Below are 20,665 nucleotides of genomic sequence, written 5' to 3'. Positions count from 1 at the left end.
AAATAAACATCAAAAAGAGGGGACATGTTTGGTGCGACCTATAAGGTTATCATGCAAAGCCATGGAATGAAAATGAAGCAAGAAAAACAGAAAACTTCCATTTTAATCAAAGTCCTTTGGGCAGAGGAACAACCCTTATCTTACCAAAAAACAGAGTGGAAAGCCCAACTCAGTCTGGATGGGAAGAAGTGCTAGAAAGTGTCACATAAATCACTTTAGAGCCAGTCTAAAGTCTAAGGCAAGTCCTCAGAAAGTCTGAGATGTATGATGACTTAAATCTCCTTTACCTTTCCCTGAATTGCTCTCTGTAGACTGTGACAGCCTCTTGACACGTTTCTTTCCCCTCCGGGCCTCATAAATGGCATTGATTTTCAACACAAGCTGCTCAGCAAACACACAAACAAACAAGGTTAATTTCCTCCCCAGGCAAGAAATTGAGTTAGGATTTCATGAAAAGTGCTCTTTTCCCCAGCCTTGGCCATATTGAACCTCTTCATTTGATGGTCCAGGATGCACAGTTCCCAGGATCTGTCCTGTAATGCCACACTGACTCTGGTACAGCAGGGTAACAAGCCCTGATGAAAGGCTATACCTTCATGCACTTTCACACCATGCAGGATGTGGCCACAGCATTCAGGCTGATTCCACCAACGGAATAAATTCAGATTCCAGATTTCCTTCCCCACATGACTTGAGAGCTCAAGGTAAGACACCTATTTGGTCAGGCAACTCTGAATCCAAATATTGAAGTGGGAGGCAGGATGCCTTCACCCAGCTCAAGCCTCAGGTGATGCTGCCCTTGACACAATAAATCTCAGTTCTGAGCTGGCCCTGCAAGACTGCTCAGTGGCACTGTGGGGTAAATAAATACTTGGAATCCTCTTCTCAATCAACACAAAAATATGTGTGAACACACTGACAGAGCTCAAGCCCATGAACAGATGTGTAGACATACTGGGAATGAAAATCCTAGACATTTGCAGTCTTTGGCTCATTCCTGAAAGGCTGAGGCACACAGAGAGGGCATTTAAAAAGTCAGATATGCAAACATGAACACAGATCTGGCAACCAGGAAACAAAGAAGATACACAAACACATCCCTTTGTCCCCAAATGAAAACTGTGGGTTCAGAAAAAAAATCACCACAGGCTGTCCCTGGTAGGCTCTGCTTGTCCTGCAAAGACTGGGGTAAGCAACTGTGTTTTTATAACTGTGTTTTTGAAACATTCAATTGATAGACTGCTGCCAAACCTCATTGGGACTGAATACACACCCTGCCAGATCTGAAAGAAAATTTAAACAGAGCAATGATACATCCAAATAAGAAATAGGAAATGTTGCTGCAGAAAATGCTCATAAATGCAGACAACTCCTTTTTGTCACTTAATTGTCATTATGTTCATTGCTTACCTACAATTACACCTTACCTTAAATTATAAACAGCCAGTTCATTAATCAGAACAAGCAAAGAATAACAGATTTCCATGAGGAAACAAACACTCAACACACAGGCAATTTCTGACTGTCCCATCCAGGAAGCACAAAAGGAAATATGATGGAGTCCATCTTTTGCAAAATATGAACTGCTTTTTCCCCTCTGACATGCTTCAACTTCTATCCCAAAACTTCAATTTTTTTATTATTATTTATCTCTCCTGAAAATCATGACATCTCAGATAGAAAAATAACTTCTTTGAAAGGTGCAGACATGTTTGTGTGCCTTCTCCTTCAGGCAGAAAGGGGATTAAATACAAGTCAAGTCAACAGCCAGGACAACAGCTAATATTGCAGGGATGCCACACTGAAAACTAAAGGAAACATGGTCTCACACTCACATTCCTGCCCGGAAGAAGCCAATCAAAAAAAGACAAAACCCTAGATTTACCTTGGGGATCTTCCTTCTCCTCCTGCCATTCTGAGAGTCTCCCAAGGAGAAGAAGGTGTCATCTGGGCTGCTGGGGGTTGAGGGAGGGCTGATTTTGGATGGTGACCCAGTCCCATCACGGCTCAGTTTCCGTATGTCTGGCAGTTTGAAACTCCGCCGCTCCGAGTTTTGCCGGAAAAACATGGGTTTGGAAAGCAACTGGAAGTGAAGGAGAAGGAATGAGTGACCACAGTGCCTCATTTCTTTGCTTCACATTGCAAACACTGTCAGAGCAGTAAATCCAGTGGGGCAGCCACAGCACTCAGTTGTCAAAACAGCCTGAGAGTGTCCACGGATTTCTGCACACACAAGAAGCCCATGCAGCCTCTGGGCTACACCAGGACCATCCTGAGCAGAAATTTAACCATCCCATTTTCATTCCTGAACTGAACACAAGTTCAGGGCTTGGCCAAGAAGGCACTGCTCCAGTGTGAAAAGAAGTCTCCAAGGATTTGGGTAATCCAGAGGCTGGGATTGTAAACAGGACAAGATCAACCAACCAACCACAAGCATTTGGGATAAGGAGCAGCTAGCCAGGAGGAACAGAGAAGCAGTGAGAGCAGGCAAAAAGCACTGTCAGTATGGCTGTCTTTGACAGGAGCCAGAATCAGATATTTCAGAGGGTACAAGCAATGCTGTTAGACAATTATGGAGACTGCTTTCCTCCCAAACTCATTAATGAGTTCAGTGGGAGCACAACAGAAGATGTTTAAGTAGCAGTTCCTAAAGTTCCTAAAGTCTCTGAGCAAAAATAGCATCAAAGAAGTAGAAAGCTCAGCTCCAGATAAAGAAGGGCAAGCCACTTCTCAACAGAGAGATGCTCAATAAGAACACTTTTTGTCTTCTCCTACAGAATTTCCCAGCAGTCATGACAAGGTAAATTGCCCCTTTTGTGGGAACTGCATCTGCACTGCCAGAGGATGTATCTGCATGGCACTAAGAAGTGTGGGGGAGAGTTATCCAACCTAGTTCTGAACAATTCACAGCAGCACTGTGACTGTAGCTGAGGCAGCACCACCATCTGCCTCCATCAGCAGACACACTCAGCAGTTATTAGTCAGACCAATTAATTCATTCAGATTAGCTCAGGTGTCTCTGGATTCAGCAGAAGATGCTCAGCTCACTAAAACCTTTGCCACCCACAGAGAAGTCATGATAAAATGAGGCTGTAAGGAGTCTCTGCACTGAAGAATCTCATTCTGCAGAAGGAATATGAGCTACCACTGAAAGTCTGTCCAGACCCATTCCCATCCCTGCAGCCTGGGCAGGTTCTCCAGCAGGATGCTGCTGCAGTTATAATCCCATTAGCTGCCAAGAGAGCTGCAGTATTTATTTTCTGACTAATGCAGGTCATGGCTTTTAGATGCCAAAGCACTGCAGTTTAACATAATTACTCCTGTTCAGCTTTCCTGGGAACGGCATCTCTGGTGAGAGGCATTCCTGTGCAACACTGCAGCCCCCTTTTGACAGCACATGTGGCAAATCTGGGTGCACAGATGACTGTAAAGCTCTCTGAGGGAAATCACCTTCATCCCAAAACTCATATACATAGCCCTTTGCTACTCTAGACCTAGCCAGCAACAAGGAGAATGGATTGAGAACCACAGAATAATTTCACTTGAAATAGCTGAATTATCCAAAAACACCTTAGTTGCTGGATTAAGCTGGCTGGAAAAGAGCAGCATGTCAGGAAACGCTGCAAGTAAAACTTCTGAAAATGTTGGATAGCAGCTCCAATGAGAGTTGCTACTTTGAAAGCATGAGGAAACCCTTTGGTCAGGAAAGCTGTCTTTAGATCCCTGCTATCCACTCCAATCCCAGCAAACCACCTCTATAAGGAAATGCTGGTTTGTTTTTTTACCTCACTGAAGAGCAAAAAAATCCCCTCTTATCACACTGTATTCAGTGGCAAAAGACGTAAAAGAAAAATCTCTAACATGATGAAGGTGTCCACTTTCTCCACACAGGACCTGGATTTCACCCAAAAACTTTCTGGAGCAGAAGATGTGGCCACTTGAATCCCAGTACCTTAGTGGGAGTCCCAGGTACAGAAGAGGTTGGGGATGCTGGGAAGGTCAGGACACATTTCTTCCCCAAACAGCGGCTGTTGGTCTCAATGTCTTCATAAGGGTTTTCCTTTGATGGTGGATCTGCAGCAAAAAGCCACAAGCAAGAGACTGTAAGTGCAAAAAATCTCTGAGGTTTGCCATAAAAACCTGTTTGGGGGTCTGCCAGTCTTCTCCCACCTCCCACATCAGACATAAAGACCTGTTCTCAAGCATTCCTGCAATTGCTTCATTCTCTCCATAGCCCTAGAAGTCCAGCTGCTTGCTGGACAGTGTCCAAACCCTGACACAGACAAATGCAGCCATAGAAACCTATCACATATACTGCAGATGGAAAAGTTCATATTCCTGTCTCCAGAAGAGCTGTGATGTTCTCATGCACATTGGTGCATAACTACATTTCCTTCTTTCCATTCCTCTGCTTGGAGTTGCTCAATGAAACTGTGATCTGAAGCAGAAAACTGAACCTGAGCATAAAGATCCTCTTTCTGTTTAAGCTCCACATTTAGGGTGGGCTCTGATCAACAGTTAATCTGGGCTGAAGTGATGCTCTGCTCTTGGGCTGACTGCAGAAGATTCAATCCACTCTCTGAATATGGATGTCTATCACACCATCCAGGACTTCAAACACATCTACCAGTCATGGAGACCTCAATCTCACATGCTGTGCTTTGGAAAGAAGGAAGGATTAAGCCACTCACAATCAGAATGCTCTTGTCCTGGAGGAGGGGATGTGGGACACAACATACACCTCTGAAGTAAATGTAGGTTCTTTTCTTTCCAGTAATTCTAGAGATGAGGCACACAACTAATCTGAGTCCTAAACACCCAAAATCACATGTAATGAACTTCTTATATCCCACTCTTCAGCAGTGCTGGGGAATGCAAGCCTAAGTATGCTCAGAAAGAGCACAACTCTGACAAAGCAGGCTGTGACATCTCCACCCGAGCATCTCAGAAACCACTGACAAAGGCTTAGCCCAAGCATCTGCACAGGCAAATAATCTTATGAGCCTTGTCTCTTCATTGTCCTCATTTCATGCCATATCCCTGTGGACAGCTGGGACTCCAAGCAACTGCCTTTCTCTTACTGTCACACAGTGCTCAGCTGAGAGCAGACTGGAGGTCAGTGGTGCTCCAAGGCTCTGGAGCAGGAGCAGTAATGGCTGTGGGATCTGTCTAACTGGGGCAGGAGGGCTGCTGAAACTGGCTCCACTTTCTAATTTCAATGGCCTCTTCACTACTTAAAATATACTTCAGCTGTCATGCAACTGGGTAGATGGGAGAAAAGAGAACAAGCTTGGGTTCTGTTGCCTGTCCCAACCTCAAACTGCTAAACAAGTCCAGTTAGCTTCAACCTAGAAGAAAGAACACAATTTCCCTCTGTTTTACAAATAAACCTTGTCACCCATCTGCCAGCTTCCAGTATTCCAGGTAAGCAAAGGTGAACAGGGAAAAAGATGGTGCACGAAGGAAATCTGTGTGACTTGCTGGGAATTAGAACCATTATCCCACCAGCAGCTGAACCCCTGTAAGTCACACATATGAGAGTGTGTGTGCTGGCATGTCCTGATGGACACACATGATTGTCTGTGGGCCAGCAGCAGTGTCCTGTGGCTGAAGTCATGGTTTCTCCTCCATTGGTGTGGTTTTCACATGTTTGTTTGTTTTGTGGATTAAATTTGTCTGTGGTCTTGTGAGAAACAGAACTGCAGCTTTTTATTTTGAGTTATCCCTGTCCACTCCTTTTTCCAAGCTTCCATGGTAACTGACAATTACCCAATAAACTTTGTTTTCTTCTAATCTTTGCAACTAAAAGCTGGAGGGGAGAGGAATTTCAGGGTGATATTTGAGTTCCCTGCACGGCTGGGACAGGGGGGTGTGCTTGTGTTTGAATAGATGGATTTGCCTTTACAGCCACTCTGTAATGCTATCCATGTTATTCCAGCTGACAAGGTGACCCTTACCCAGTGGTTTCTGAGACCTCTCCTCATGCCCCAACACAAAAACCCCACAGCAGCTGCTTAGACACTCCCTGTTCCTTTGGCCCCCCAAGTAAAGAGAAGAAAAAAAGCAAACACAAAGCCCTTAGTTCCACAAATGAGGCTGACAGCTTCAAAAATGTCAAAAAGGATGGATTGGAATTGCCTTGTCTGCCATCAGTCCCAAAGGAACACGATTCCTTTAAGAGTCCTTTCTCATCAGGTATGATCAGATCTTATTCATATCAAACTAATAATGCCTGCCCTGCTCCTGAGAAAGTGCAGCTCCTCCCATGCTGAACAACAGAGAGCACCTTTGGAGGATTACAGCTGCATGGCAAGAGCTGATGCAGCTATTCCCTTCCTAATCTGCTGAACACAGCCAAGAGATTTATGCTGCACCAGCCTGGAGCTACTAAAACTCATTAAGGCTTTTTCAAGGGGGACACTTCTATGTTCCATCAAAGGCCACCTAACTCACAATATTAAAAAACACTATATAAATGGAGAGAGTTATAGGAAATAATCTTCAAAATGGAATTGATCTGACATTGAAGTTAGAGAATGAAATAAAACTCAATTTCAAAGATTGTGGGACCTAGTTTCTTAATTGCAATGGTACCTGAAGCCATACACAATCCTATTCTTGGGCTGTGGAACTGACTTCAAGGCTGTGTTTTCAACCTGTTCACATCATCTCAGCAGTGACAAGACCACCACAATGGACAGATCAGAGCCGTGAGAATAAATCCACAGGACAAAAGGAAGGCAGAGGAGAGATGCCAGCAAAAAATAAAAGCTGGTTCCCATGTGCCTCAGGTTTATCTTTGAAGCTGATGAGCTTTGAAGTATCCCATCCACTTTTGTCATTACTTGCCAATAAAACGTGCAAAATGTGTCCTGGTTTACATGTGGACAATAAACACACTTTATTCAGCACCTCTGCTGAATGCCTGTCCACCACGAGTCCCTGTCACTCAGGACTAGCAGCCAACTCCTTTCCCTGTCCAGAATTCCTACCCAGGATGTCTTCATAGACGTTTTCCTCGGATAAAGTGCGTGTGAGGGCCAGCTTGGTCTGAGCATACCAATCCACCCGGCCGTTCTCGCAGGAGGACTGCAGCAAGTCTTCAAACTCATACGATTTCCTGCACCACGGAGGGGGAGGAGAAGCACAGTGATGCAGTTAGCCAGCATCTACAACCAAATTACAGCTAATCACTTCTCCAGCGTGCCACGCAGCTGGCAAAATTAATTGCTGAGGATATTTCATAGACCCATCTCATGTAAAGGATGAAAAAGCAATACTGAGATTGGCTGTTTTTATCAGCCAGGCAAATAAAGGCATTTGGGGATGCCATAGATAATCTGGGTTGTCATGGCAATAGCACACTGTGAGGATGCAAGTGTTAAATGGCACATCCTGGAACACTGCAGAGAACCTGAGGACATGAGAGGTCCCATTTACAGCACAGTTCCCACCCTTAGAAGGCACAAGAGTGCCCCCAAATCAGCTCTCTGAGCAGCACAGGAAAACAAAACTTGCTTGCAGAATGGTAGAAAGGGTAAAACATTGCCCTCCATGAGCAAACCTAGCAAGTTTTGATTTCCTTTCAGCAACCAAGCCAAGAATTTTTAAGTGACAGTTTACACAGAGAGCATTAGAAAAACTGTGTATTTTATGATCCCCACCCCAAAAATATGTGACAATCATGTGGGGGGAGAAAAAGGCAAGCAAGCACTCCAGAAGAAAATATACACGTCAGATTCACTGAGCTTTACTAGGGACAGTGAAAATGCTGCAGTAGAGACTAAAGATTATCATTCCAAACCCTGTTCCAGACCAGCTGTGGTCATTTTGTAATTAAATAGAGTTTCAGCTAAGAAAACCAAAACAAAACCCCAAATCCCTCAATTTTGGGCTTGAAGGTTAAGCCATGTAATACAGTGACCTTAAATGTGCCATGACTTATCCCTCCACAGTTACCCTGTGCAACTGTGCTGGCCATTCATACATTCTCAGAGTGATGACTGAGTGCTGCTTATGCTGGAGATTCTGAGCAAAAAGGGAAGATTTGTCTCTCTGAGACAAAGATGGAAAGGTGGGACTCCACCATGAAGACCAACAGCTTCATGAAACAAAACCCAAATACCTGTGGTCAGCGTTGTTCTTGTGCTTCCCACTCCAGAGCCTCCTGCTGACAGCTGATGGGGGAGGAGAGGAGGGCAGAGGAGGGGGAGGAATGGATGGCAGAGGGGGTAAATTCCTTTTATTCCTAACTGCTGGCACCCAGTCCTCTTCCCCCTCATGTTTGAAAGTCCTCCGAGGCTTGGGCAGTGGGTTGATGAAGGGCTTCTTCTCGGGCACCCCTGGCTCTGTGTACACATTCTCCACAGTGCAGTGCTTGGATTTCACGTGAGAAGTTCTTATCTCTTCTAGAGTCCCAAAAATTGGCTCGCTGATTTCAGAGTCCACGCCAAGAAGCCTTTTGCTGAGCTCAGCCCCAGCTGCACTCTCGTGGCCCTCAGGAGTGGTGTGCCCTTGTGCTGCCTTCTCCTGCAAGCACTGTGGGGAATAGTAAGTACCAGGCAACTGTGGCTGCAGCTCTGCTGAGCCATCTTTCAAAGCCTGCTCTAGCTTCTTGACCTGACTGAGCACTGAAAGATTCTCCTTCTGGGCCTCCCACTTCCCAGCTTTCACCTCCTTGCATTTTCCAGGGCTGAACTCCACTTCCTCATCCTTGTGTGCTTCCCCCTTTCTCTCTGCTGCTTGCCCTGTGCCTTTCTGAGCTCCTGCTTTCCTCTCATTCTCCTTGCCTGCCCCTTTGCACTCCAATTCCCAGCTCATTAGTCTCTTGGCCTCCACTTTGCGAGTCACCTGTGCTTCCCCACTCGTTTTCTCAGTCACACAAGGCATCTTGTGCTCTTCTTTAGCCCCTGGTTCCTCCTCTCTGCGAGGAGCACACTGCGTTTCCTTTTTCCCTTCCCATTCTGAAATCTTGTCTTTGATGCTGAAGGACTTATTCCTCAAGCCAATTTTTCCAGGTGACCGTATATTCTCAGTGCCTCCTATCTGTCTCCTGATGATTTTATTGTTTTCTTTGACATTCAGATCCACAGACGGGTCACTGATGATCATTTTAGGACTGAGCATGTTCTGCTGAAAGCAGTCTAGCCTTGGATCCAGCATCAAGTTCTCCAAGGCTCCCAGTGGGTTCTTCACCACAGAAGAAACTGGTTCAGCTTCAGGTGTTAAACCCAGGGCAATGGAGGAGCCTTCAGAACATTTCTCACTCAAAAGTCCACATGAAAGTCTTTCTAATTCCTTCACAGCTGCTGTATTGTTTTTATCTGCAAGCTTGATCCTGCATATCAAAGACAAAAACAGAAGAAACATTCACTACCTTTGCTCATCTCATCAACTCCTCAAGTTTTACTCATAAAGCAGATAGCAGAGGGTGTTCAAACCAAGCACCTGACTTGGGCTTAGAGGGGAGGATGCTCAGGGAAAGGTCCTTCTAACCAGAACATAATGCCCTCTTCTCCTTAAAACTGAGATTTGAAATGAAACCTTTTTCTGTGGCAGAAGTAGGTTGCAGGTGAGAGAGGTATTTTCTGTACATCAGACATGCTGATCTCACTGAGAGGTTCACCAACCCGTGTGTGTGTGCAGAAGTGCAGCAGAGTTTTGCACATCATCAGGCATTAAGCAAACAAATGCAAAATAGACCACTTGCAAAGAGCAGGAGAATTCCTGCTGGCACACAGAGGAGAAAACATATGGTGTTCCTATAGTGCCAGCTCAGAGGATCTCTCCCACTCCATCTTAATGTTCCCCAAATGCATATTTATGCCCAAAGATGGCACTTCTATTATGTCATTTCTATGGACTCTACCATCCCAGTCCCCACATGGGCTTAGTCTCCCATGCACACTCCCACAGCACCCAGACACCACATTCTGCATTCTCAGATTAAACATCTTCACTCTTCAGGTCCAAAGTGCAACAAAAATCCCAAATATATTAGTCTAGGGATTTCCAAGTGTGTGATATCACAGTATCAATACTGTGATATTTGATCAACATCCAGCTGAACAGCCAGTTATTCCAACACAAAATGTTCCTGACCCAAAGCATTTGGCCATGTCTTTGAGGTTTGCCTGGGAAAGAGCACCAGGACAATGCAAGGCAATTACTGGTTGCAAACCCATATCATTACTCCCATTTAACCACAATCCCAACACTAAGATTCAACTTGGGAAACTGCCTCATTAACTTTAAGGTACCAATTGTGCCTCTTCCAGAATTTACAGTCTTGTAAGAGCATCTGTGGGGATACCCTGTGTGCTGTCAGGCCTGGAGCTTTGTCCTGGAGCTAAGCAATGATTTCAAGGGCAGGCAGGGCAAACACTGACAGGGATAGCATCAGCACAAATGGTCTGGCCTTGGGGCAAACCTTTTCCAGCACTGTCAGTCTGGAACATTATAAGTCTGCCTGGATGACATAATACACAGAATCACAAGGAGGGACCTATGGGGTGTGTTTTAGAGTGGGAGGACAGTGCAGAGAGACCATTTCCTTCCTTTGGTTTTCTTTGTGCTGGGGATAACAAACACAAGCAAAGCACATTGGAACATGGAAAGCTCTCACCTCTCACCAGACTTGCAGACAGCACTTCCAGACCTGCTGCTCACATCGGCCGCCTTGCTTGCTGTCATCATGTCAGCACACAGCAGGGCAGCAGGTCACCTGCAGGCAGACACAAGGAAAAGCATTGCTCCCTGCTCAGCATCCTTCTCTAGTCCTTCTACACATAGCCCAGGCTTCCCTCCCCTGCAAAACAGGAAGAGGGGTAACAGCACTACCCCTCAGAAGCCCAGTGAGGAGCTAACAGCTTTTGAAGGCAAAAATTTGACTCAGCATCAATTGCTGCACCATGACTTAAATATGGAGCTGATTTCAAGAAGGCTTTTATTGTTGTCAAGATCTCAGCAGATTTAGATTTTTTCTTCACCTTGCAGAAGACTAAAACAAACAAAAAAAAAAATTAAAGCAACCTGTGTTAAGGCCACATGTCTGAAGTGGTTGCTGTGCATATAACTATCACAATATTCACAGCTTGGGACAGAAAATATTTTAGCCTGAAGAGACACTGCACTGCAGCCACTGGTATCCTCTCTGGTGGGCCATGTTAGCCTGCTACTGATCTCATTCCACAGGACAACTCCTCGTGGGGGTAAGATAAATCATTCACCAAAATGAGTCATTCTGTTTGCCTCATGATTTCTAGCACTCATGGATTGACTGTCCCTCTCTTTGAGTGCCACTGCTGCCCAGTTAATGCAACAGACTCCATCTCCATTTTATTGCATTGCAATGTCTTTTTTTCTTAAATACAAATTAGAAGAATTACTCTGTTATTCTGGAGCATCATCTCTCCTCACTGATTGGGGAGGACTGCCTGCTCTAAAGCATTGCAATGACAACAGGCTCACCATCTTGTAGGCAAAGCTTGGAAAAACCTCTCAGATCTGTCCACTGGCTGCTCTTCCAGATGCTGTCCAGCCATGCCTGGCATTTGGCAAGACCAAGTACCTTTTGTCATTGAAAAAATGCAAAGCCCACCACACCAGAAACAGTAAAGAACAAAAGGATCTTTCGTTTCCACTGTTCAAGTTTTTGGGCAGAGAAACGAAAAAGTGGGGGGAGGGAAGGGGAAACCAGTTTTGTTTGTTCACAGTTTTCTCTCCCTCCTTTTATTCCATACTGGCAATGTTCCTGAGGCGAGGAGTGAACTCTGGGTCAACTCAATGTGTACACACTCGGGGCAGCTCATTGCTAACCATTTAGCAGACTCTCCTTTCCCAGACAATAAACCCCCTTGGCTTCTCTCCCTCATTAGGAACTGGAACAAACACCCACTTCACTTCTAGACACAGAGCAGCCTTACAACACTGTCAGGAAAATTTACCAGCCCAAGGAACAAAATCTATTCATCCATCCGTTAACTGTTATGGATTGAAAATAATGAAAAACTAACGACACTTGTGGCCTTGGCCAAAGAGTGACTCACCCAGGCAGCCAAAGCAGATTCCTGCAAAGCTGCAGCAGAGTCTGCTTTGCTCTTGGTTTACAACATCCCTAGAGCAGGGAGAGTCTCTTCACTCAGCACTCATTTGGTGCCTTGCAGCTCCTTGTCTCTGCCTTTAGCAGTAAGAAATACAACATTTCTTGTGTTCACACACACAACCCTCGTGGCTCTGCTGAAACACCAAATATTCACTGGGGATGCACTCCTCTGTCTTCATAACATGACCCAGTTTCCCCATCAGGGGACTCCATCTCTCAGCCTTTTCCAGCAGCTCCCTCGCAAACACTGCCTTGAAAACGAACATCTGGGTACAAAAAAATGTGTGCTACCTCTTGACACACTCAGTGACAACACACACTGCCTGGGGACTGAAGTCACCCCCTAGGAGATACACGGGTGGCTGTGCCTTCCCTCTGAGCAGCAGGGCACTCATGGTGCCCTCAGCATCTCCTGGAGGATTATTGCAGTACATTACCTGGTTCTGCTCAAAAGTGTAAATATTTATCCAAACACATCAGAAGACAGGTGAGGGGGAAAAGAGTCATCTCTGGAATAAACAGCAGATAATAATAAGGTAATTCCCATAAGTCCAACAGTCAAATGATTTCCTGGGGCCAAGCAGAAGCAGGAGACCTGAGAAGGACATCAGGCTGGTGCTTCTTGACGGGTTGCTGCTTTCTCTACGAACCACACAAGAACTTTCTACCAGCAATGGGAGGTTTGCTGCTTTCTCTAGGAACCACACAAGAACTTTCTACCAGCAATGGGAGGTTTGCTGCTTTCTTTAGAAACCACACAAGAACTTTCTACCAGCAATGGGAGGCACAGCCCCGCAGAAACCCAAGCCTGAGGCCACTGCACCTGGCGTGGACATCCTGGAGCAGGACATCAAGGCCATAAAAGAGGAGAGAAGATACTGAGCCCCATTTGGAGAACCTTGCCACTGCAATCTATTCAGTAACCCCTGCAATTGTTTGGGGGAACAAAGCAGTCATCTGATAGCGTTTCAAAATTAAACTGGGAAAGGAAGGACAGGGGAGGAGGCGGGAGGAAAGAGGGAGGGCAGGGAGCTCTCAAACCTGTTGGCTGGACCCTGGGAAGGATGTGAATCTCCCAGAGAAGCCTCTCAGCGTATCTCCCACCCGCAGCCGGCCTCCCAATTCCCAGGGCCATGTGATAGGGGCTTCCTGCTACCCAGTGAAGGGAGACCTACCCCGACCTCTCTCTCCCAAACAGAGTTCCTGCCTGCTTTGTGTTCGCAGAGAGGCGTTTGTTTACTGATCTATCATTGGCATGCAGGAAACAGCCTTGACATGAGCTGTAATCATCTGTCTCCAGCAATAGCTGTTTGGCTTTCTTCTAATTTAAGTTTTCCTCCTGCCCCCTCCTTCCCCAGTGCCCTCTTCCCCACTTCCGATCCAAACGCTTTCAGAGTTCACACATCTGCTTCAGGGCACTGGATACTACCAGATGTTTCCAGAGCAACCAGGGAATAAAAAGGAGGCATGCTGCCACCCTCAAAGGGCACAGAAGGCTTCCAGAGGAACTCCTCCTGGGAGAGGAGGACACCAGCTTTGTTGCCCACTGCACTTGGTGCAGCCACCAGACGATGGCAAAAGCCAGAGGAGCACAAACGCCCTGCAGCCTGTATGATCAGAAATGCACACAGGACACACACAGGGAGTTTTGTCTCTGAGAAGGTCAGGCAGCAATGGCAGGAAGCCTCCCAGGCCTCCCTCCTTTGCCATTTTGTTGGTGGGGGATAAACCAAGCATACCTCGAAGGTACATGTTTTGGGGATGGGTATTACCCTTGCTGCCTGCTGGAGGCTGTATCTCAAGGTTTCCTTTGCTCTGTTTACTCTGCACCTCTCTAAAATTTCATTTACATCCACAAGTGGATGCTAGCCACACTGCTGGTGCATATAAACAGCAACCTGCAGCTGGTCCAACTCTCCTGCAAGAAGAAAAAAAGACATGTTGTGTTTTCCCTTGGTGCTCACAGAAACTGCCTGTCCAGTTACTTTCATGAGTAAATCTCAGCAGCCAAAACCTTCAAGCAAATGCCTCCCTGCTGCAGTGCTTTGCACAACAAAGGGTTCAGCACAGACAGCAACAAGCAGGCAACAATATATAACATATATTTATATATATAAAGAACAGGAAGGATGCCAAGAAGACAAAACACTAACAGGAAAAACATGAGTAAGGGGAAGCCAACAGTTAAAGCCTTCAAGGCTCCCTCCCCCAGCCCTTGCTCTGTTTGGAGCCTGTTTTCCTTTGGGGGAAAAGCAGGCATGAGGATTCGTGCCTGTGCTCACACACACAGAGCACCAGGCAGTTTCCCTGCTCCCAGCTGCCTTCCTGGGGTCCCTGGCAGGGTGTAACCCCAGGGACTGAGCCCCTGCAGAGCAGGGAGGACAGGAGCCAAGCAGGGATGCAGCCAGAGCTGAGGAGGACAGCAGGACCCTTGAGAGGCTCCCTTGGTGAAACAAGGTGCTTCCAGTGGGGGAATTACTGGATTACTGCCCAACACCAACCCAGCAGCAAGGCAAGGCAAGGGTTTCCTCACTCTTGAGCTCCACAACAAACACCAGGAGCCTTCCCTAGCTGACAGCCCAAAGAATTTCTCCTCAGACAACTTATACAAAGTCCCTTTCTTTCCTCTCCTGGTCAGCCCTGCCACCTCCACAAGAGCAGGACTTTTCAGTGCATCCAGCAAAAGGATGAATCAGCTTACTCTCAAGAAAAAACGTTTCTACCAAGAGGGTGACCAAGAGCAGAGGGGTTGTGGAGGCACTGCCCTTGGAGATACCCAGAACAAAATGGACAATGTCCCGAGCAAGCTGCTCTACATGACCCCACTCTGCACATGGGGCTGTATTTTCCATCTCCAGAGGTGCCTTCCACAGCAGCTGCTCTGCCAACCTCTGCTGGGCACAGTTAGGTTAGGGCAAGGTGACCTCTTTGCAGGCACTGACTGTCCTGGCCATGTAAATCTCATAAAGACTGGAGACACTAACAGCAGGATTGTTCAGTTCATCACATTTGTAATGGGATACTAATTGTAGATAATTCTAGATAATCAGGGCGAAGTCATCTTTTAAAGAACAAAAAAAAAGCAGGATAAACGTATGCAAACATATTGATGAAGGACCAATGACTGGGAAATGACATACTCCTACAGTATATTTTAGAGCCAGATCCCACACAGCCTCCTGTTCCCCTCACCCCACTCTGTCCTAACTTTTCTCTTTGATCTATCATTTCTTACACCACAGGGCTCACAAGGGGGTCAGGAGAATCCCATGTGTCAAAACACACTGTATTTTCAAAAACCCCAAGTGGAATGGATGTACCACAAGCTCTGTTTTTGTGCAAGCACCCCATGTCAGGGAACAAGGCTGCAATGCAAGGAATGCAGGAACTCTCTGTGCCCAGCCAGCGTGCAGAAAAGCTGTGCTGGGTGTTATGACATATCTTGAATTTCATGATATAATTCACTCCACTGACCCCTTCTCCCTCTCCAAGCACACAGAACAAACTCTGCCTGCTTGTATGTCACTAAGCTGACTGAAAGGATTATTATGGTTCAAGGCCTGCCCTGCTCCTCCCTTGGCTGCCAGCAAGGTGGTCTCACCCCAGCCCTTGGTAAAAGACATGCCTGATCATATCTGATGGTTGCCATTGACTAAGGGTGTGCCCACTTTTTCCTCCCTTCTTGCTGTTGCTTTATTTCAGCTCCAATGCTTGCAAAGCCCTTTCAAGCTAGGACAGGCTCACAAGCTGCCTCATCCAACTCCCTAAACCAGCAAAGAAATAAAAGGGGGGGAGAGAAGTAAGTTTTCTGCTCAGACAGCAACATCAGTCACCTGCCAGGGAAAATCTAATGAGCACTGAAGAACATGGAAGGAGTAATAGAATTATTTGGGCTGGAATGGGCCTTAAGATCATTGAATTCTGACCCCCCTTGCCAGGGAGGGCAACAAGGCTCTGCTTGTAAAGAAGTTAACCCTCAGCAATGAGAGGAGGAAGCCAGCAGGACCTGCTGTGGGAAATGCTGGGGGTCACCCCAGGTCTCAGCTTCATCCTGAGACCATCCTTACCCTGTAGTAGAGCAGATGAACCCTTGAGAAACCACTCTCACCTCTTGTCCACTGCTTCCCTCCACCAGCCTTTGCTGAAGGTTGTAGGTCAAGCTCCACAGGGATGTCCCCAGCATCACCTGCCTGACACAGGGAGCTGGAAGGACAGCACATCTGGTAACAAGGGAGCTGTAAAAACCTCTGCTGACCATGTGCCAGCTGAAACCTTCTTCCCACAGAGCCCTGGAAAAGCTGGGGTAGAGAATGACTCAGGAATGGCAAAGGACAAATTCCTGATCCAAACAGCACTTGTGTTTTAAAGCATAAGATAAGTTTTAGCAACAGAAAAGCCTGATTTTCTTTTCAAACACAAGGGAAGAAGCAACAATATTCTCCCCAGGCTTCACGCTGAAACAGCTGAACAATTTTGGCTGAAGGCTTTCAAAAGTAATTCAGCCAGAGGCAGTGCTCAGCATGGAAAAGTGCAGACTGAAACAAAAATAAAATCTTTACCTGAAGGCAGTAATCAAAAACAGGGTCTCACAATGTGAATTGTCTTCTGTTAAAGGTGGGGCTCATTGCACCCACTATTATTAAGCTTGTCCCACATTTCCCATTGTCTTATTTTCTCTTTGTTCCTCCCTATAAACACATAACAAACAGAAAGAAAACAAAAAACAACTCAAACTTTGACATCTCTTCAGTTTCCTTCAGGCAGACACACCCTCAGCTGAAAAACACAGCATTTCCAGGGTTAGCAGTGGGATGTTACATGACCCTGTCGAACAAAACAGAAACACTCTTTTTCTAATTCACTGCTCCCAATCACAGATTTAGTCCTTCATGCATAGAAGGTAAATACTGCTATTCATCCTAGTGGCAAGTATGATTTGTATGACTGCTTAGAGACATGATGAGTCTTTAGTCCTGCAGGTAGGCTAACAAATAGTAAGAAAAAATTCTCATGGAAAGGAAAAGAATGATTCAGTATTTTCCAATCTGGCTGCTAAAACGATTGCAATGCTTAGTGGAGTTATGTGCTTCAAGCTATGCTTTCTACAAGGAAGTAATGAAAAAAAAAATTGAAAAAAACCCCCTGAGAATGAGGAAACCAAGACCCTGGGAAGTGAGGGCAGGAGTAGATGACAACTCCTCTGGGACAGTTCTTGGCATTACAAGATCATCTCCCTGTGTTCAAGATCTCGTGTGAGTGCATGTGTGCACACAGTTGGGTTGCTCATCCCCTTTGAAGGGGTGATTAATATTTACTTTTGCCTTGCAGCCTAAAAAGTAAAAATTCAGTTACTGGAAGTCAAGGCTGAAGAAGACCCCAGTGGTGTATCCTTGCTTGCTGATTACATCAGCAGAGATCGTGATCCATACCTGTTTGGTTTGGCTTTGAAACTAACCACAGAGAAGACAACTGCAGTCAATACAGAATAAAACAAAAGAAATATGGACCAGATTTACACAAGCACACATCTGCCAGCAGAATCATCTATCAGCCACATGGAGAGACAGGATTCCAGCAGATGCAGTGGAACTGGCTTCAGGCCCCAGCAAAGCCAAAAATAAATTGCCAAATACTCATTTCTACCAGTGTAGCTAACTGATGTAGGTGCTTTTTCTCTTCTAATAGGAATGCTGTGTTACAAACATCCCAGTCCTACTACAGCAGTAAATCACTTCTGGTGTAAAAGAATTGGAAAGAATTCAGAGTTATTATGCTTATAAGAAACCCAAACATTTGACAGCATAGGAAACAACCTGTCACTGAAAAATAGTGTTCAGCTCATGAACCACACTGGAATTCATTTTTGATGTGGTGAGATTATCTCTGCTGTTCTAACATAAATGGGACCCAAAGAGGTCCCAGCGAGGAGCAACTCTGCAAAGAGTTTCCTGGCAGGAAGACAAATTGTCTCACATTCAGAAAGGAAATGAGAGCATTAAAACGAAGAACCTCGACTTCTTCCAAAATAAGTTATCATCGGGGAGACAAATGGAGCCTCAGCAAATCTCTCCTTCGGTGGCCTTCACCCTGCAGGATGCTGACTCTTGTCCCTCCTGATGAGGATTTAGCACACAGCTTCCTGAAGTGTCCATCACCACAACCTTGGGGCACCATCTGCATGCTCCACGAGACCTTCCTGTACCAACCCTGAGTCCATGACCTTCCACTACACTCTGTCTCCACTAAGCATCACCTTCTGAGCTCAAGCAAAAAGTCACCCACAGATTATTTTCCAGCTCAGGACACCCTGTTTCCCTCTGTCTCGTTCAACCTCTCCCACTCTCACTCTCCCACGTCTCTTGGCCATCAGAAAGGCAGGATCTGTTTATTGCAGACCTTATTCTTGATGGAAACCTTCCAACCACAGCCCAGCACATCATCCTCTTGCTCAGCCTTCCCCAGCACACAGCGAGGCCAGGCAGCACGTGAGCCGCCAAGGATTTTAGCCATCACCAGGAGGAAACGCACACAGCTCCAAAGAGGAACAAACCTCCGCAAAGCCTCGCATTTATTTATTTTTCCAGGAGGAAAGCCGCTCTGGGTGGGTGTGTGCGTGCATGTGTGCGTGTGTTTGTGTCAGGACAATAGGAAAAAGGACAGCGCAGCGGAGCTGCCAGGAAACACTCGGCCATCTGCCCGTGCAGAGAGCAGTTTTTCCTTTTCTTTTGTATGGAGAGGAATGTAGCCCAGAGCCGCCATCCGCCCGTGCTGGGAGGAAATCTGAGCGACTCGGCTTTGCCAGGGAGAGGAAGCGTGGGGGAGGGAGCAGCCCGGTCCCTGCGGTTAAGCGGTCATTGCACTCACGGCCAATAAAAGCGGGGAAAAAATCCCTACCAAAACCCCCAGATCCTAGGGAAAAATCGCTCTTCCTCCTCCACCCTTTCACATGCGGTTTGGTACTTTCTCCCTCGCAGGGTGATGCTCAGGAGCCGCTGGAGGGGCAGAGGAGAGGTTTGGGGGGCAATGGGTTGGGCAAAGCAACAGAGAGAGAAAATCAACTCACAGCACCACATTGCTTGTCCTCCCACACCCTCTCCGTAACCAGGAATTTGGCAACCTGAGCACAAAACAACGTGAGGAAGAACCTTTTGCTCTTAAAAGGCTCCCCAGCCCCGCCAGCAAGGGCAGTCAGTTGCAGACAGCCATCCCTACATTCTGCCCCATGGGCTTCAGCACAGCTTCTGATCATCAAACTCTGGCACAGAGGGGAGAAAAGGTCTGATCTGCTGCTGCTCTCAGGCAAAAATGCTTGCAAAACATCCTGACGGCTTGGTGGCACATTCTTCTGCCACTTCTTACAGTAGAAAAGCCCCAGGGAAATAAATAAATAAAATAGAGGAGGGTAAAACTTTCAGTAGTGACTACACCACTTTGAAGTTTAAGACACATTTTCACAACCAAGGATCAGATTTTTTTTTATTTTTTTTTTTGTTTAACAAACATTCCTACTAGGCTTGCACTTCTACTTGCAATTCCATCTCCTTATTTTAACTCCCAGATAAGTCCCAGCTTTGACTGAATGAGCTGCACATTGTATTCACGTGGCAGCTCGGAAGATAGACAAACACAGTGATGCTCTAAACCTAAATGTGTCCAGATCAGATCTGAAGTGATTCCTGTGCTCCCAGTCCCTTTCAGAGACATGACAGAGGTTTCTACATTCTGTAGTGGATTTTTAATCTTTTTTTTTTTTTTTTCTCTCATAAAAACAAAACCACTGGTGTAGCACAGTGTGACCTGAAGCAGATTCCTTGGCTGTTTCTCTCTTGGTGGGATGAGAGACAAGATGAGAGAGAACATAGAGAGTTGATATAATGATTTTTTTTTCCCATTATGAGGATAAAGGAGCTCTTTTCACCGTGAGGATAACAGAGGTCTGGAGCAGCCCTGCTGTCTCCATTACTAGAGGTTTTCAGGACCCAGCCAAAGCCCTGAGCAACCTGAGCTCAGACCTGAACCTATCTGAGGAGTACAGGCCTCCTGTAATCCCTCCTACCCTGGATTATCCTATGATAACATATCATTAATTACTGTAAAAGTGAGTAATCACTCTCATTTTCTCTGTGGAAAATAACAAAAAAAAAAAAAAAACAACCTTTTGAAACATTATTAACTAGACATTTTCCTCCCCAAGTGATTTTTTTTGCCTTCTTCCAAGTGATCAGCAAGGAAGCAGAAAACAATGGCTGCCAAAACACAATATATAATTATGCTATCCCTAACACATTTCCACTATCTTTTGTCCCTAGTTATTCTGTAATGCCTAACAAACTTCAACAGCTCCATGGAAGCTACTAGGGAGGCCATGAATCCACCAATAATGCTGCCTTGGCAAATACTGATGAGTGCTGTGAATTTTCACTATTAGAACAGGAAAATATGTACTTTGCAATTTCATTCCACTTTCAGAGATGATATTAGGGTACAATTCTTTGAAAAGCTTAAAGTTACGAAATAACTAAATCAAAAACCAACCAACCAGCCAGCTACAGAACAAAAGTG

General features: G+C 45.9%; 1 protein-coding gene across 1 annotated transcript in view; it reads right to left on the bottom strand.

The window, feature by feature from the left end:
- DENND2A (DENN domain containing 2A) overlaps positions 1-20,665 on the bottom strand; it is a 52,088-nt gene that overhangs the window by 20,996 nt on the left and 10,427 nt on the right. Inside the window, exons 2-7 of the mRNA XM_085049521.1 lie at positions 10,625-10,723; positions 8,126-9,337; positions 6,993-7,120; positions 3,953-4,074; positions 1,886-2,083; positions 288-381 (exon numbers count right to left, since the gene is read on the bottom strand). Of these exons, the coding sequence (XP_084905647.1) occupies positions 288-381; positions 1,886-2,083; positions 3,953-4,074; positions 6,993-7,120; positions 8,126-9,337; positions 10,625-10,695 (1,825 nt within the window). The 5' untranslated portion in view covers positions 10,696-10,723. The remainder of the gene's footprint in view (positions 1-287; positions 382-1,885; positions 2,084-3,952; positions 4,075-6,992; positions 7,121-8,125; positions 9,338-10,624; positions 10,724-20,665) is intronic.

The sequence above is a fragment of the Lichenostomus cassidix genome, chromosome 1Ab (genome assembly GCF_008360975.1).
Source record: "Lichenostomus cassidix isolate B80296 chromosome 1Ab, HeHo_3.0, whole genome shotgun sequence".
Classification (NCBI taxonomy): domain Eukaryota; kingdom Metazoa; phylum Chordata; class Aves; order Passeriformes; family Meliphagidae; genus Lichenostomus; species Lichenostomus cassidix.
Note: the sequence above shows the minus strand (reverse complement) of the source record. Positions and strands in the feature narration are given on the sequence as shown.